This window comes from Labeo rohita, chromosome 23 (genome assembly GCF_022985175.1).
Source record: "Labeo rohita strain BAU-BD-2019 chromosome 23, IGBB_LRoh.1.0, whole genome shotgun sequence".
Classification (NCBI taxonomy): domain Eukaryota; kingdom Metazoa; phylum Chordata; class Actinopteri; order Cypriniformes; family Cyprinidae; genus Labeo; species Labeo rohita.
Genome location: NC_066891.1, coordinates 5,387,732 through 5,404,670, shown reverse-complemented (window position 1 = coordinate 5,404,670; position 16,939 = coordinate 5,387,732). Strand labels below are relative to the sequence as shown.

The following is a 16,939-nucleotide window of genomic DNA, read 5'->3' as shown; positions in this document are numbered from 1 at the left end:
GCATTTCTAGGCTCTGTTCAGCCTTTAAATAATATATTCTCAAAGCCTCAGGTCTTTGAATGTTTCACTGTGTTTTGTACCTGCTTTATCACTCCTTTTTTTAACAAGCTCGCTTTTTTTGCAGTCATCACAAAGTAGTGAGTATCATCTTTGTAGTAGACAATGTTCTCTAGATCAACGCCTGGAAAACATGACAAGCGACAGGACAGAGATGAAGGTGTTTGTGGGTTTACTTTTTACAAAATTGTTCTCAATAGATAGCTAAATTGGACAAAAAGGGAAAAAATGATTTCTGAACATTTAAATGAAAACAGTGTATGGTATATTCTCAGTCAGATGAAGTAACTGTGTGAATCTGTACCGATTTCAGACTGGAGTGCTTGGAAGAATTTCTGGTTGTATATTCGGGCCACGCCGCTGATCTCCTGCACCTGAGCCTCCTCTTTAGTGTGGCGGTTTACGAAGTTTGCAGTGATACCGATGGCCAACTTTGTCCTGGTATCTTTTATCTTAAAACCTGAAGGCACATGGCGAAAACAAAAGTAGGAAAGTGTAATTACAATAAAAAGTTCAAAAATAAAGATGCATTTATTAAATGCATTTAAATAAATAGATAAAAAAAAAAATAGAAAAGTACTAATAAGATAAAGTGACTGGGATATGGTAGGTTTTTACAATAAAATATATTTTTTTTATTTTATTAAATTTAATTAAAAACAAAACAAAACAAGCATTTCGCACAAAGTGACTTGGAAGAATTTTTAAAACAAAACCTATTTTACTTAATTTATATTTTTTACAAAATAAAATAAATGTGTTTATAAATCACCTTATGAACAAATAAATAAACAAACAAATAAATAAATAAATAATACAAAGTGACTTGGATAAAGAGGGTTTTTACAACAATAAAAATAGAAAATTAAGATCTAATTTATTTTTTTAAATAAAATAAATGACATTGCTTATCTTAAAAACCTAAAGACACATGGGAAAAGCATAAGTAGAAAAGTGTTGAAAATATATATAAAACAAATAAGTGACTGGGATAAGGTAGATTTTTACAACAAAATATAAATGTTATTTTTAATTTAGTTTAATTAAAAAACAAAACAAAACCAGTTTTTTTGTAGAAAGTGACTTGGACATTTTTTAGAACAAAAACTATTTTATTTTATTAAATTTATTTTTTGTTCTACAAAATAAAGTAAAAAAAAAAAAAACATCACCTCCTAAATAAATTAATAAATAAATGAATAGTACAAAGTGACTTGGATAAGGAAAGTTTTTACAACATAAAAATATTTCAAAATAGATCAAATTTAATTTAATTTAATTTAGTAATAAATAAAATAATATAAAATAAATAAAACAAATGACATCGTTTATCTTAAAACCTGAAGACACATGGGGAAAACAAAAGTAGAAAAGTGTCATTAAAAAAATATTTAAATGCATTTAATTTAATTATAAAATATATTGAAAAAACAATATATACAAATATTAAGTACAAAGTGACTAGGATAAGGCAGATTTTTACAACAAAATAAAAAAATACATATTTTTCATTACATTTCATTTAAAATGAAACAAAACTAAATAAGTATTTTGTACAAAGTGACTTGAATAAGGAGAATTTTTAAAACAAAAACTATTTAGTATTTTTTTATATTTTTATTTAGCATTTTTTAATAAATAATGAATAAATAAAATGTTAAAAATAAAATTTGTTTTATAAACTCACCTTATAAATAAATAAATAGTACAAAGTGACTTAGATAAGGAGGGTTTTTACAGCATAAAAAAAATAGAAAATTAAGATCAAATTAAAAAAAAATAATAATAAAATAAAAAGACATTGTTTATCTTAAAACCTGAAGGCACATGGGGAAAACAAAAGTAGGAAAGTTAAAAAAGAAAAGTTAAAAAATAAAGATTTGAATGCATTTAATTTAATAATAAAATCTATTAAAAAAAAAACAATAAAAGTATTTAGTACAAAGTGACTGAGGGCTTTTATAACAAAATGAAAAAATATATTATATTTATTTAAAAACAAAACAAAAGTATTTTGTACAAACTGGCTGATAATGAGAATTTTTAGAACAAAAACTATTTTATTTTTTTATTTAAAAATAGTTTGTTCTACAAAATGAATTAAAATTTGTTCTATAAATTCACCTGATAAATAAATAAATAAATAGCATAAAGTGACTTGGATAAGGCAGGTTTTTACAACATTTTAAAAAAATATATCAATAAATAAAAATATTTAATAATAAAATAAAATAAAATAAAATACATTGTTAATCTTAAAACCTGAAGACACATGGAGAAAACAAAAGTAGGAAAGTGTTATTAAAATAAAAAGTTACAAAATAAAGATTTAAATGCATTTAATTCAATAATAAAATCTATAAAAAAAACAATAGTATTTAGTACAAAGTGACTGAGATAAAGAGGGTTTTACAACAAAATTAAAAATTACATTTATTTAAAAACAAAACAAAGGTTTTTTGTAAAAAGTATTTTGTAAAAAGTGACTTGGATAATGAGAATTTATAACAAAAACTATTTTATTTTTTAATTGAAAAACATTTTGTTGAAAATGAAGTAAATTAAGTAAAAGTGGTTCTATAAACTCACCTAATAAATAAATAAATAATAGCTAAAAAAAATGTACAAAGTGACTTGAATAAGGAGGGTTTTTACAACATAAAAAAATAAATAAATACAAATATTTAATAATAAATAAAATTAAAAAAAAAAAAAAAAAAAAAAAAGTGTGTGTAAATGTTTTACTTACCACTGGGCACATATTTTCCCCCTCCAGCTGAAATAAAAACATCAAACTCAAAAGCGGCAGCTGTGTGGGACGCAGGAGACATCTTTGCCCTCCATCCTGAGAAACAAAGAGAAAAAGTTAATGAACAAATGTTATTTTTCAAGTTCATGACTGCAGATCTTTCAATGTCCTGTTACAACAACTAAAGCTGGTTTCTACAGTACCTGTAGACCCTGATGGCTCCAGCAGATCTTCAAAAGTCACTTCAGTGTGCACCTCAACCCCCAAAATAAGGGCCAGTTTCAGCAGAATCAACTGCAGCTGACGGATACCTAAAGAAACACAGACCTCATTACTATACCTGAAGTTACACATTATAAAGTTTCATTTTGACTATATTTACTGTCTAACGTAAACGATTAATAGGTGGATACCATTCACTGTCGTTCATGTTGAATGGAATTAATTCGGTAACCTAAAAAAACAAAAACAGCATATAAATGCTCACTTATGTGATGAATGGATCCACTGCAGAATCTGCCATAGAATTTCTTTGCACCGAGGTTGAGAAGATCTCGAATGGTGTACGGCCACAAATGCAGGACATTATTCCTTGTAAAGGACCCTCTTTTTTCCAGTATGACTACCTTAGCGCCTAGCAGAGCTAATTCAATCGCCGTCCTGAGACCGCATGGACCCGCACCCAACACTAAACACTAACACAGAGAAAGAGAGTGTTTGGGTTACATTTCCTAGCATTAAACAACTAATATCTAACATTTGTCAGGTTATTTATGGTACCTTGTTTTGCTGACACGCCTGGCCCTGTTCATAATCCGGATGGGTGCCTCTCTTGTCGATCTTCTGCCAGAGTTCTTTGGCTTTCCAGTAGTTGAGTCTGTCCTTGAGTTTGCTGTAGAAGTGCTTGTAGTCCTTAGGATCGACCTCCAGGTGGCGGCAGAGTTCAACGAAGTTCTGCTGTGTTTCTTTGCAGGACTGTGCCTGGACAAAGCGGTCAAACAGAGCATGGCTGGGACTGACAGAGTCTGACTCGATGACCATTGTGATGGGAGAGACCTGGAGCCTGCTAGAAGAGCTGCGGAGACAAGAGACAGACTTTACAAAGGGATTTCATACAAAAAGAGCACATCAGCTATTCACTGGCTGACAAAAAAAGTATTTAAACAAACTCTGAACGTTAATTTTGGCATGTAGTTCAATCGGTTTTTTAGACCCTGGACCACAAAAACAGTCATAAGGGTCAGTTTTTTTTAAACTGAGTTTTATACATCATCTGAAAGATCTGTAAAATCAAAATATTGAGAAAATCGCCTTTAAAGTTGTCCAAATGAAGTTCTTAGCAATGCATATTACTAATCAAAAATTATGTTTTGATATATTTACAGTAGGAAATTTACAAAATTTACACAATCTTTACTTAATATCCTAATGATTTTTGGCATAAAAGAAAAATTGATCATTTCCACCCATACAATGTATTTTTGCCTATTGCAACAAATATACCCGTGCTACTTAAGACTGATTTTGTGGTCCAGGGTCACATTTGTGCTACAAGAAGGAAAGATATCTCAATCAAAATTACAATTTACATTCCTCAGTTGCTTTTTTAGATACAAGTGTCTGTTAAGAGAATACTATACATGAAGCAGGGACCTGAGTCATATCTAGAAACCACAATATCATACAGAAATGTAAATTTGATGTTAACACCTTACCAAATGCAACACCTTGGCAAGCACCCAGAACATAACTGCAGTTCTGCATGAGAAAGAGCAACACCTACCTTTTTTTTTTTTTTTTTTTTTTTAGAAATTATTATTATTTTTAATTTTTGTTCTGGCTGATGCATTGCAGTATAACTGGGATTTCCCTAGAATTAGTATTGATAAATTCATTGGAAATTAACAGATTAATTTTTAATGCAAAACAAACCCAAAAGCATAGGGGTGACAAAGAAAGGGAGATTACATATAACAAATCCTGTCATAACTTGCATCGAGAAGCATTTCTCTTCTGGATTTATTTTGTAAGGCCCCCAAAATTCTGTTTTTTCCTTTTTAATTTGTCTGTTTTAATTTAACCATGTCTAATTAATTTAAATCATAAAAGTTACACAATTTAACAGCAATTTATTAAAAGTTTAAGAAAAATTCAATTTTTAAGGCCCTATGAATATACATATTATATGTATATGTATATGTATATGTATATGCGTTTTCCATTAATTTTAAAATTCCATTTTAATGGTTTCAATAAATTTTAATAAAGTTTGGGATCAGTAAGATTTTTAATGTTTTTTAAACAAGTCTCTTCAATGCTGGATTTATTTGTCAAAAACGCAGAAAAACTGCAATATTGTGAAATATTATTACAATTTAAAATAATGGTTTTCTATTTTAATATACTTCAAAAAAGAAATTATTCCTGTGATGCAAAGCTGAATTTCCAGTCTTCAGTGTCATATGATCATTCAGATATCATTCTGATATGCTGATTTATTATTATTATCAATGTTGAAAACAGTTTTTGAAACCTGTGATTCTTTTTACAGGATTCTTTAATGAATAAAAACTTAAAAAGAACATCATTTATTCAAAATAGAAATATTTTCAAACAATATAAGTCTTTACTATCACTTTTCAATTTAACGCATCCTTGCTGAATTAAATACTAATTTCTTTCAAAAAAAGAAAGAATAAAAATTTACTGACCCTAAATTGTTAAACTGTATACTTCATATTGTTACAAAAGATTTCTATTTTAAATAAATGCTGGTCTTTTTAACTTTTTATTAAACAAAGAATCCTGAAAAATGTATCACAGGTTCCAAAAAATATTAAGCAGCACAACTGTTTCCAATATTGATAATAAATCAGCATATTAGAATAATTTCTGAAGGATCATGTGACACTGAAGACTGGAGTAATGATGCTGAAAATTCAGTGCTGCGTCACAGGAATAAATTACAATTTACTTACAATTTACTCTACTTACTTACTTACTTCATTTGTAATTTAATTACAAATTAATCACAAAGAAAACAGTTATTTTACATTCAAATAATAATTTACAATATTATTTCTTATTCTGTATTTTTGAAAATTTTACTGATAAATGAATTTTCCTTAAAAAAAAAATAATAATAATTTTATTAGTAGTAGTACTATCATTACATTAAGTAACAGATTTTTGTCACAGTTTCAAGTTTAAACAAACTTTTCTTTTGACGGGTTGCTGTGAAGACCTTTAAGTTTCTGTTTGTATCTGATATGACAATAGTAATTTTTTTTTTGTTTTTTTAAAAGATAAAATTCTAATGAAGTGACTCTCAGAGCAGTTACACTGTGAGCATCACAGGCGCTTTAGCATGTGTGTACTAGTCCATATCAACTTTTGATTTAAATGTACTGACCTACTATTAGATTTATTCATCCAAAACTTAGCAAATTAGATGACATTTTGTGTTATACAGTAAATTCCATTTTTATGACTGGATTCTGCATTGCCCCAAATTTGCCCCAAACTATTTCTCTGTAACAGTTTTTAATATAAATATGAAATATATATATCTACTGGGTTTCTGCAAAATTTCTGAAGACCTTTTTAAGAACAAGTAATGAAAATTTGAGAAATAAATGAAAGAGAACATAATACTCTGGGTCCCCGAATGTAAATGTCCATGGATCAGAAAATTATTTGTATTAGAAATGTTTCAAAAAAAGTTCATATGTTCAGTTTGCATTTAAAGATGTTCAGATATTTGTACTGGAAAACAAGGCAAAAATACTGACAAAGTTATACATTTTAGCAATGCATACAACAATGCCATGACTTTACGAATTGAACTGCATCTGCTCTGAAATGCAGAAGTGCAAATTAAGACTTTAAAAAGGCGTGATCTACAGTCAAACCAAAATTTATTCAGACGCCTTCAACATGTCTCACATTTTATTCGCTATAGTTTAGAGAATGGTAATAAAATATGACCAACTCAGAGTTAAACTGTGTCAAATTCATCTTGATAAATCACAAATGAATTACAGTCAAACCAAACTTTATTCAGACACCTTGCAAATTTGTCACATTATCAGTGTTTATTCGCTATAGTTTAGAAAATGGTAATAAAATATGACAAGAACTCAAGATGGAAACTGTCATCTTGATAATGTCAGATAATTGATAAAAAAGGTATGTAACAAAACATGATCAGGTCAAAGTGTCCAATCAAATTTTTGGTCAAAAATTTCACTGGTAGTCCACTGTATGAAGAATTTTCAGGTACGTCACGGTTTACTTTATTTTGCTATCCTCACTTACATAAATGAACTATAGTGACCTGGTGACTAGTAACTAGTGACTAGTAAAAAAAATATCCAAAATGATACCTGGTGTCTGAATATTTTTTAGTTTGTATATAACAACAATCTACAATGTAATACAGCATGTAGGGCCCTATGAAATCAGTTTTATTTTTTCCCAAATTCCGTTTTATTTTTTTCAAAATTTTTTCCGTTTAAATTTTTCTGGATTCTGTTTTTTCCCGTTTTAATTTTTCTCAACTCCTTTTTAATGGTTAAATTAAATTTTATTAATCAAAGAGCATGTCTACTTAATTAAAATCATAAAACGTATACAATTTCACATCAATTTACTAAAGGTTTAACAAAAATGACATGTTTAGGGCCATATGAATTGTTTTATTCTTTCTCACCATATGTTTTACTGTTATCAAATTCTGTGTTTTAGCATGTCTAATTATTTGAATGCATACTTAATTTACTTGAATTTATTCTTAAAATAGCTTTATGAAAGGTTTTTTTTACCCTCAGAAATTCTGTGTTGTGTATTTAAAATGTTCTGATTATCAAATGAAGGCATAAAACATTAATTTCATTTATCTTTTAATTATTGAAAATTAAGCAAACTCTTTTTTTTTGGCAAACAAAGGGGAATTTACTATTAAAACTAAAACATGAAAGAAATGTTGTGTGATTATACCCTAAAAAAATAATGTTCGTTTTGTATTGGTAGTAGTAGTAATAGTAGTAATATATATCTGGCACAATGTCTTCAAGTTAAACCAGACTTTTATTTTGACGGGTTACCGCGTCTACGTTTACATTTCTGTGTGCATATGATATAACGCTAGTTTTCCTAAAATGGAACGGTCAAATGCTCATGAAGTGACTCTCAGCAGATACTGTTCACGTATTTACGTCCTCATTTAGTGAGACGACAGACGCTAAAAATCGTTGCGAACATCACGTGCATTTCAGTGTCTATAGTAAACAAAACCACTCATCTGTTCAATTCATTAAAACAGAGACACGCAGAACATGCAGGATTCACATTTAAACAGTATTTTTCCAGCGTAACATTTACAGATACTAGTCTATATTGTGGTTTGATTTAAGTGTAATGACCTACTTTTGATTCATTCATTTAAACTTTTACAAATTCCGTGACACTCCGCGTTCAGTAAATTACGTTTTTATGACAGGATTCCACAATTCCATCCACGTTTTCTGCATTGTGGAAATCAAAGGGCCCTAAACATGAAATTTTCAGTGAAAATATCTGACAATTCAAGTCGGTTGAGATGTAAAATGAATCATGATCGTGGGTGGGGGTTTATATGAATGTATCTCTGAAGGGAACCGACTGTCTACAGAAAAGTTTAGATGGTATATTTTTCTTTTCATCTTGCCTCTGTATAATGCTTGATAAATTAGTGTTTATAAGCAGCTCTGCTTCGTTTACAGCGGTAAAGGAAATGTTGTATTGCTGCTGTTCCATAAGCACCACCTGCTGGCAAAGAGTGAATAAGCATTCTCATTCAGTTATCTGCTTTTATGTGGTTAATATAGCATAATTTCACAAAGATAATATCAGACCATTCTGTTTTTGCTTCAAATGCTGACTCTTTAGGGGTGTGCAATATGACGATTTCTGACCGTGGACAATAAAAATGTCTCCACAATCTGCTTTTGGAGAAAAATCATAGTATTGGGCTATTGAAGTTCTGGCGCCTCCGTCTCAATATACTGTACAACACGACATACATTCACATCAGTTTTAACTCAGCGGTAGAGTAGTTACGCTCACAGGACACTGCACTTATTCACAATCAGTACATTAAAAAGTACATTATTTGCCGGTTAAACATTTCATATGCATGCTGTTCTAACATGCGCCGTTAACATACTAAAAGCTAATTACTGAACTAAGTTACGTATCGCGTTTGATTGCGCAAATACTGTTAAAACACACAAGGTTTACATATAAACACAGTTGCTTGCCTATATTAGATACGTGCAGCTCTTAAAGCGACAGTACTAAACATGCTGCTGCTCGTCATTAAAGGGATAGTTCACTCAAAATCATTTTGTCATCATTTACTCACTTATATGTCAAACCTGCATTAATTTCTTTTATGTGCTAATCACAAAATAAGATGTTTTGAAGAATGTGAGTAATCAAACAGTAGCTGGTCCACATTAAATATAATAATAGAGATTATCAAATAGATAATAGATGTTCAATAGCAAAAAGAAACTCATTCAGGTTAAAAACAACCTGAGTGTGACTAAATAAGGGTATAACAAAAAAAAAAAAATTTACTCACTGCTCTTGACTGAAGAACTTTAATAAAGTTGCTTTAATAAGAATCAATGTACAATTGATGTATATAGTGTATAAGTATATAGTGTTTCACTTTTTATATTTGTTACTTCAATTTCTTGAATGCTACTGCTAAATACACCTACTGTACCTGAAAAATAAAGCACTGTTTGTTTTATTTGTACATTACGTGCATTTGAAATGTGTATCTTTGTTCTCATTTTAACATATAATAACATAAAACAATGACAAAGATTTTTATCTTCACTCACTTTGGCCTAAATATCTGCCTTTCTTTTTTATATTATACTTTGTTACCTTTTTTTTTTTTTTTTTTTTTTTTTTTTTTTTTAAAAAAGGGAAATTAGTTTGGCTTTACTTCTCAGACCCCTTGCAAAATAGTAAAACCAACATGACAAAGAACCACAGTATTTCTGAAAAAAAATTGTGATATTATATTTTTGACCAAACCTCTCATCAGCAGAAAAAACAACTAATTTAAAGCCTTTTTTAAAATTTTAAACTTCTTGTTCTAACATAAAATGTCTTTAAAGTTGTGTTTTGGGCCATTATGCTTTGACACAGTATGTGTCAAAAAACTAAAACTGAAAACGCAACATAACTTAATCCCTTCATCAAGTTTGTTTTTGCTGGGCGTTTCAAAGCGAAGCACACACTTCGTTCAGGCTATCAGCTCGTGTTTTCCACACATCCAAACGGCTCCGTTCACCGTGAATGAATACAGTGAACTTGTTTATTGCATGTACTGCGAGTTCAGTGCGTGTTTGGGAACGCAACGACCACAGTTATTAGAGATCGACCAATATATCGAATTACCTATATTTTTTCTGACATTTAAGCATTTTACTATAATCAGTTATCGGTTTTGTAATATCGGATTCACCGATAAACGCTGTCATCTTGTGGGTGTTTTGAGCACTCTATGGAAATTAATTATTCATTATCTCCGCGAGCAATCGCAGTTTGAGAAGTTCTGTGTAAACAGCGTTTTGTCAGAATCTAGAATGACAAAATATTAGTCATTCTGATGTAACATACCAGTTTAGAAATGCAATAAAATATTATGTTTTGTTTGTTATATTCCTATATTTCAGAGAATATTATTTAGTGAATTAACATTATCCAGTGAGCCATTCTTCACTCTTTATATTAAACAGCTTATAAACATACTAAAACTGTAGTTTAAAATTAAGTTGATATGACTCCTGTCCTTTCTTTATTTTTTTCGCCATTTGAAAACATTAGACATTCTACATTTGTTTTGCTTAGTGTTGCAGCTGATGCATTTTATTATATTATATTATATATATATTAAGTATATAAGTTTTTATTGTTGTAATATGAAATTTAAGGAGGAAAAATCAAAGTGAAGTATGGACTTACCTGTTTTCACTAAAGCTGGAGATTTCCAAAGTAAAAGATCTACTGCTATTTCCATTAAAAGCTTAAAAGCTTAAAAGTGCATAATGAGTTGCTGACAGCTAGCGTTTAAATGGGTTACATTACTGCTGTCCAAAATATCTCTTTCAAGTGTAGAAATTAGGAAATAAGTATTGTAATTTCTCTACTGTAGTGTAAAGCAAAAATATATAATTACGAAATATTAATTTTCATTTATTTTGCAGTGCGATTGTTTTACAAAAATTTTTGTTGTTATTATTACTATTATATTCTAATTTATTTGGCTTCCTAAAATACCAGTGAATGTAAATTAGACTGAGACAGTATACCACAAATAAAAAGAGGGTTGAATCCAGTACACCTTAAAGTTCAGGTAGATATCAATTCACTGACTTTTTTTCTTTTTTCAACTCTCAAAGTGCATTAGATACAATAATTTAACTTTAAAATGTACAAAATGTTAATTTTTTTCCCAAGTCTTCATTTGTCTTTTTTTAAATAATCACAATAAATATTGTACATAATAACACACTCACACATGTATGTTAGAAATAAAATGTACAAGTGTGTGTGTATGTGTGTGTATGTGTGTGTGTGTGTGTGTGTGTATACACACACACACACACACTCAATTACCATAAATAATTATATGTTTACATTTATACATACACACACACACACACACCTGTATATTAAAATAACATGTTGTACAAGATTACACAAGTCAACAAACATTACTATAATAAACAAAATGCACTTACAAGACGAAAGATTCAGTTCAGTTTCGGAGACGAGTGCCTGGACAAAAGTACTACATATTGTTCAGCCTGAATGAGCTTTATGGAATCAAGTTCCACAACTTTTAACAGGAAACGTACTGTGAAGTTAACCCTATGCTAACCCAGAGTTCACGTAAAGGGAAAGCATAACTTATGACTATACTGATATGTCACAAACTAGATTAAGGTTAGTTTACAATAACAAACAAACAAGCAAGTACACCGGTACTACTGCATAGCATCACACCAAGTGAGTCACTGGCTGCAGGGTGTATAAAAAAAAACAGGGTGAATATATTGCTACACTAAGTGTTTCATGTGACCATGATGTATGTATAAATTTAGATTTGCATCTTGCACCGATGACTGTAATTGAGGCAAGACTATTTTAACACAACATTCAGTGTCACCTGCAACTCTTGTGGGTTTCATAAATGCAAGTGTCTCTGGATCGCATGCTGTTTCTTACAAAGCACAAAGTTTGCTTTCTTTCATTTTGGACACTGTTTCACTTTGGTACATAGAATAAATACTTCACTTGTGTACAAAACTCCAGGCAAGTTAAACAAGCAAGTTCACTTTAAATTCAAACACTTCTGAAAAGTGAAAGCATTTTAAAAATGTTTAAAATTATCATGCTAAATAATCTACCTAGTGACATGTGCCAGAAATTTCTGATAGCATATAAACTGATAAACTCTTACCTTTAAATGCTTAAATTGAAAGTAAAATGATACACGCGTCACAGCATCTCCGGTCTGATTCTCAAAGTGCTGAGCTACTGTAAGAACTTCCTTTACAACAGACACTTGTAACTAAAACGCATATGGCATTAATAAAAACATACGAATTCTGAGGAAACAAGCATGATGTTAAGCTCTTGTAACATCCCTGTTTTACCTCATCTCTAATGATGTCAAGTATCATGGCATTTAGAATGCTACTTGGTTCCCAGTTTAACTTCTCAGTGGGTCAAAATGAGAAACATCAAGGACACGGTCTTAGAAATTTGCAGAACAATGTGTTGCATGATTTGAAGTATTAATGTTAGGAGTTTAGCTGCAGTTAAGTGAGGTTAATGCAATGCTGCAACTCATTTCTTAGTGACGTCTTGCTGTGTTAGAAACAGCACGTGACTTCAGGTGGTTTTCATGTTCAAACCCCATAATCAGCCCCCTGTGTGCCAACAACTTGCTTCAAACAAATGTTGTGGCACTTCCTGAACGTTTTATGTGCACGCAGCATGTAGCGCAGCCAGTAATCTCTCACGCATCACTTCCTGGAAACAAACAAAGTCATGTCTTGTTCACATTAACGCTTAACAAATAGACGGGCTACTACCTGAAAGAGCTTGAATGAAACAGTTGACAGCATGTCAGTTTTGCTGTTGTTCGCGAATAAAGGCCTGCGATATGCGGAACAGATGTGAGACGTTCAACACATACTATTCTTGTATCTTATCAGGTACAGCATGCCAATCATGATATATATTCACGCCTCTCATAAATCGAGGGGGTGGATCTCAGGAAACCTGTCAAGAATATGTCCAAGCCATATTTCACTCCCCCCCAAAAACATAATAATAATATTTAAAAATATATTTTTAAAAATTGCATTAACACTATTATGAAATGTCTTTAATATATTAATATAAAAATACACATTTATTTGCTTTTTTTAATAGATTTTTTTAAAGTAATAAAAATAATTGCATTAGCAATTGCATTTAATAATGCACTACAGTAAAAATAGAGATTCACGGAGATTCACCAATAAGAATTACATACAAAAGTAAAATGTCCAGATACATTACAATAATGAGATTTCATTGGGTAAATTATGACATAAAAATAGTTATAATGCTAAAGAAAAAAGGCATAATAAATTTATATAATAATAAATATATAAGGGCTGTCAAATGATTAATCGCAACTAATCGCATACAAAATAAATGTTTGAGTTTGCCTAATATGTGTGTGTAATGTGTGTAATTATTATTTATATATAAACACACAAATTAATGTATATATTGAGTAATATATAAAAAGAGTAATGTTATTTATGTACAAAATATTTTATTTAGATAAAACAATTTATATAAAAATTATAATAACTACATATACTTGCAAGTATTTCTTAAATATATTTGTTAATGTGTTTGTATTTATATATACACATAATAATTACACAGTACACATACATATATTAGGCAAACTCAAACTTTGATTTTGTATGCGATTAATCACGATTAATCATTCAACAGCCCTATATATATATACATAGATAGATAGATAGATAGATAGATATTGATCTGGACAGGTTTAAACTATAACTACTTTTAAAACACAATTTATTATGTGCTTTTGCAGGTTTGGTGGTGTTAAATTCAGTCCCTGTGGGCTCATTAACAGGTTTTTTGAATCAGCATGGAAGATGCAAATCTGTGCCCTTGTTATGAAGCACATGCATAGTGCATATGATTTTATTATGTAGCGTAATATCCTGTCAAATAAACTAAACAGCTGCAGTGTCAGATGAGAGATCACTAAAGCCGCAGGACACTCCATTTCAGCCCAAAATCTTATTATTTTAATTATTTCAATAAATAAGATTATATAAATATATACATACATATTTAAAAGTTTGGGTTCAGTAAGATTTTTAATGTTTTTAAAGAAGTTTCTTATTCTCATCCAGACTAAATTTATTTGATCAAAAATACAGAAAAAGCTGTAATATTGAGAAATATTATTGCAATTTAAAATCAAGTTTTTCTAAACATATATTCAAAAGTTTGGGGTCAGTAAGATTTTTAATGTTTTTTTTTTTTATTCTCATCAAGGTTGAATTAATGTGATCAAAAATGCAGAAAAAGCTGCAATATTGTGAAATAATATTGCAATTTAAAATAAAGTTTTTCTACTTTAACATACTTTAAAATATGATTTATTTTTGTGATGCAACGCTGAATTTTCTTGTCATTACTCAAGTCTTCAGTGTCACATGATCCTTCAGAAATCAATCTAATATGCTGATTTATTATCAATGCTGAAAATGGTAATGTTTTTCTTTCTTTTTATGATAGAAATTAATACTTTTTTTCAGCAAGGAAGTGTTAAGTTGATAAAAAAAAAAGTGACAGAAAAGACTTATATTGTTAGAAAGAGATGTCTATTTAAAATAATTGCTGTACTTTTACATTTTTTATTATTTAAAGAATCCTGAAAAAAGTATCACAAGTAAGTTTCCAAAAAAATATGAAGCGGCACAACTGTTTTTAACATTGATAATAAATCAGCATATTACAATGATTTCTGAAATGATGCTGAAAATTCATTTTTTGTGTGCAGAATGTTTTTTAAAAAAAAAACATTTTAAATCTCATATTTCCCATATACATTATATAATATATTATAATATAATTTTCTTTTTCCTACAAAATTGGAACAAGTCCTGTTCACACTTATATACACATTAAACGACTTTTAATTAGACATACATTTCAGAGACCTTCATCAAAAATGATTTCATCACATTGTTTTGACTTTGAGCAAAACGTAACATGTTCCTGACAGGTTTAGTGACATTCATCCATTCACTATGACTATATAAGGTGTTTCAGTTTCAAATTCACATGGGACGGAGCACGTACCATACGGATACGTGCTGTGAATTCATAAAGTCATAAAACAAACTTAAAGAGAACAAGTCTATGACGCAATCTTGATAACAGCCACTGTTGATAAATACAGCAATATAAATAAGCAAAGAATAAAGTCCCCAGATTAAGACATATTAAATGCAGCAAGTTCACTCTCAGAAAAAAAAAGTACAAAAGCTGTCACTGGGGCAGTACCTTTTCAAAAAAAAAGGTACTAATATGTACTTTTAAAAGTACCACGATGGATCCCTTAAGTACAAAGGTATATCCTTAGAAAGTGATAGCTTTTGTACTTTTTTATCCTGAGAGTTTTGGGTGAGAAATCCAAGTCATTACATTATGCAGAATTTCCCTGTGCACTCACAAGATGATCAGTTCAGTTACTCAACACTAAACACACACGTCACCAGCAACAAGTTTCTGCAACATCCCAAATGGGTTTTATCTCAGGAAACAGACTCAGTGTGGCTTTCACGCATATGCAGAGGAGACGGGGCTTTTAATAGCAAAGACAATACAAATAAGTGCTTAAACTTACCCAAGCAAAGCACAACCCCCAAAACAACACTAATCAGAACAAGTTAAACAAGTGGCATGTAATATTATCGCTTTTCAGTGAGAAAAAAAGTAAACACTAGGAAGTGCTATGCTACTGAATTCCATGTACAGTAGTATTTACAGTACAGTACATGGAAGTCAACGGAAAAAAACATACAAAAATGGTATCAAGGTACAGCGATTGTTTCAGAGAACACCATCTTCAAAAACAATGGTATTTACTAGATTTATATGTGAAAAAACATGGGAATACATCTACACTTGCCATGTGCTCATTAATCTATGACCGGAGATAAACATTTTTAAAGACCCAAAATTCAGAAAACGTGACTCTTGTTTGATAGCAACTTAAATATGCTCATGCATTACTACTATTATTATTATTTTTCAAGATTCCGGTTTGTGGAAACAGTTCAAAACCGTGTAAAAACAAGATTTAATCAGTCTAGTTATGAAGAAACCATCACTGTAACAACTTGCTAAGCACATCACATCAGTACAAGTTCACATTAGCGTAGTTTCCGTCTCATTCAAGCTGTGCAGCGCTCACTAAAGTAACGATACATTTGTTGTTTTACTAATTAATCGACTGACAGCTCTGTGATTCAAGTTAATCAAATAAATAATTACCTTGTAAGCCAGTTGTGCCACTTTGTTTATCTCTCTGCGATTTAAACTCACCTGAGGCGGCTAGGAAGTTTACGAATCCTACTAGCGGGAAGGAACGACTCATGAATATTAATTACATGGTGTGACGTTCGACGTTTTTATTGGCTAAGTTTTTCTAAGGGTTCTTTGTGCCAGTTTGGTGCTTGTTAGTTGTTGTTTTGTTTTTTAATTACGAAAGTTTATTTTTTAAAAGCGTTTTTTTGGTTTGCTTCCTTTATATATAAAAAACAAAGTTCACTAACTGCATACGGGTTTAGTATTTGTACACTGATTTCATATGATCTAATAATAATAATAATAATAATAATAATAATAAAATGGTTAATTTAATGTTGGATTAAAAAATAATAATAATAAATATTATTTAGGTTTCGAACGTCATCATGACGTAATTAATATTCATGAGGTAAACCTTCTCCATAG

General features: G+C 30.0%; 1 protein-coding gene across 6 annotated transcripts in view; it reads right to left on the bottom strand.

The window, feature by feature from the left end:
* mical1 (microtubule associated monooxygenase, calponin and LIM domain containing 1) overlaps nucleotides 1-16,569 on the bottom strand; it is a 42,578-nt gene extending 26,009 nt beyond the window's left edge. The window contains exons 1-7 of one of the 6 annotated variants that reach the window (XM_051096634.1): nucleotides 16,478-16,569; nucleotides 3,587-3,881; nucleotides 3,294-3,501; nucleotides 3,010-3,117; nucleotides 2,807-2,902; nucleotides 362-517; nucleotides 81-181 (exon numbers count right to left, since the gene is read on the bottom strand). In XM_051096634.1, coding sequence (XP_050952591.1) covers nucleotides 81-181; nucleotides 362-517; nucleotides 2,807-2,902; nucleotides 3,010-3,117; nucleotides 3,294-3,501; nucleotides 3,587-3,847 — 930 coding nt within the window. In that variant the 5' untranslated portion in view covers nucleotides 3,848-3,881; nucleotides 16,478-16,569. Of the gene's footprint in view, nucleotides 1-80; nucleotides 182-361; nucleotides 518-2,806; nucleotides 2,903-3,009; nucleotides 3,118-3,293; nucleotides 3,502-3,586; nucleotides 3,882-11,610; nucleotides 11,739-12,332; nucleotides 12,463-12,528; nucleotides 12,654-12,969; nucleotides 13,071-16,477 lie in introns of those variants that run through there. The other 5 variants (XM_051096636.1, XM_051096637.1, XM_051096633.1 and 2 more) reach the window with 5 other exon arrangements.
* Nucleotides 16,570-16,939: the final 370 nt, after the last annotated feature.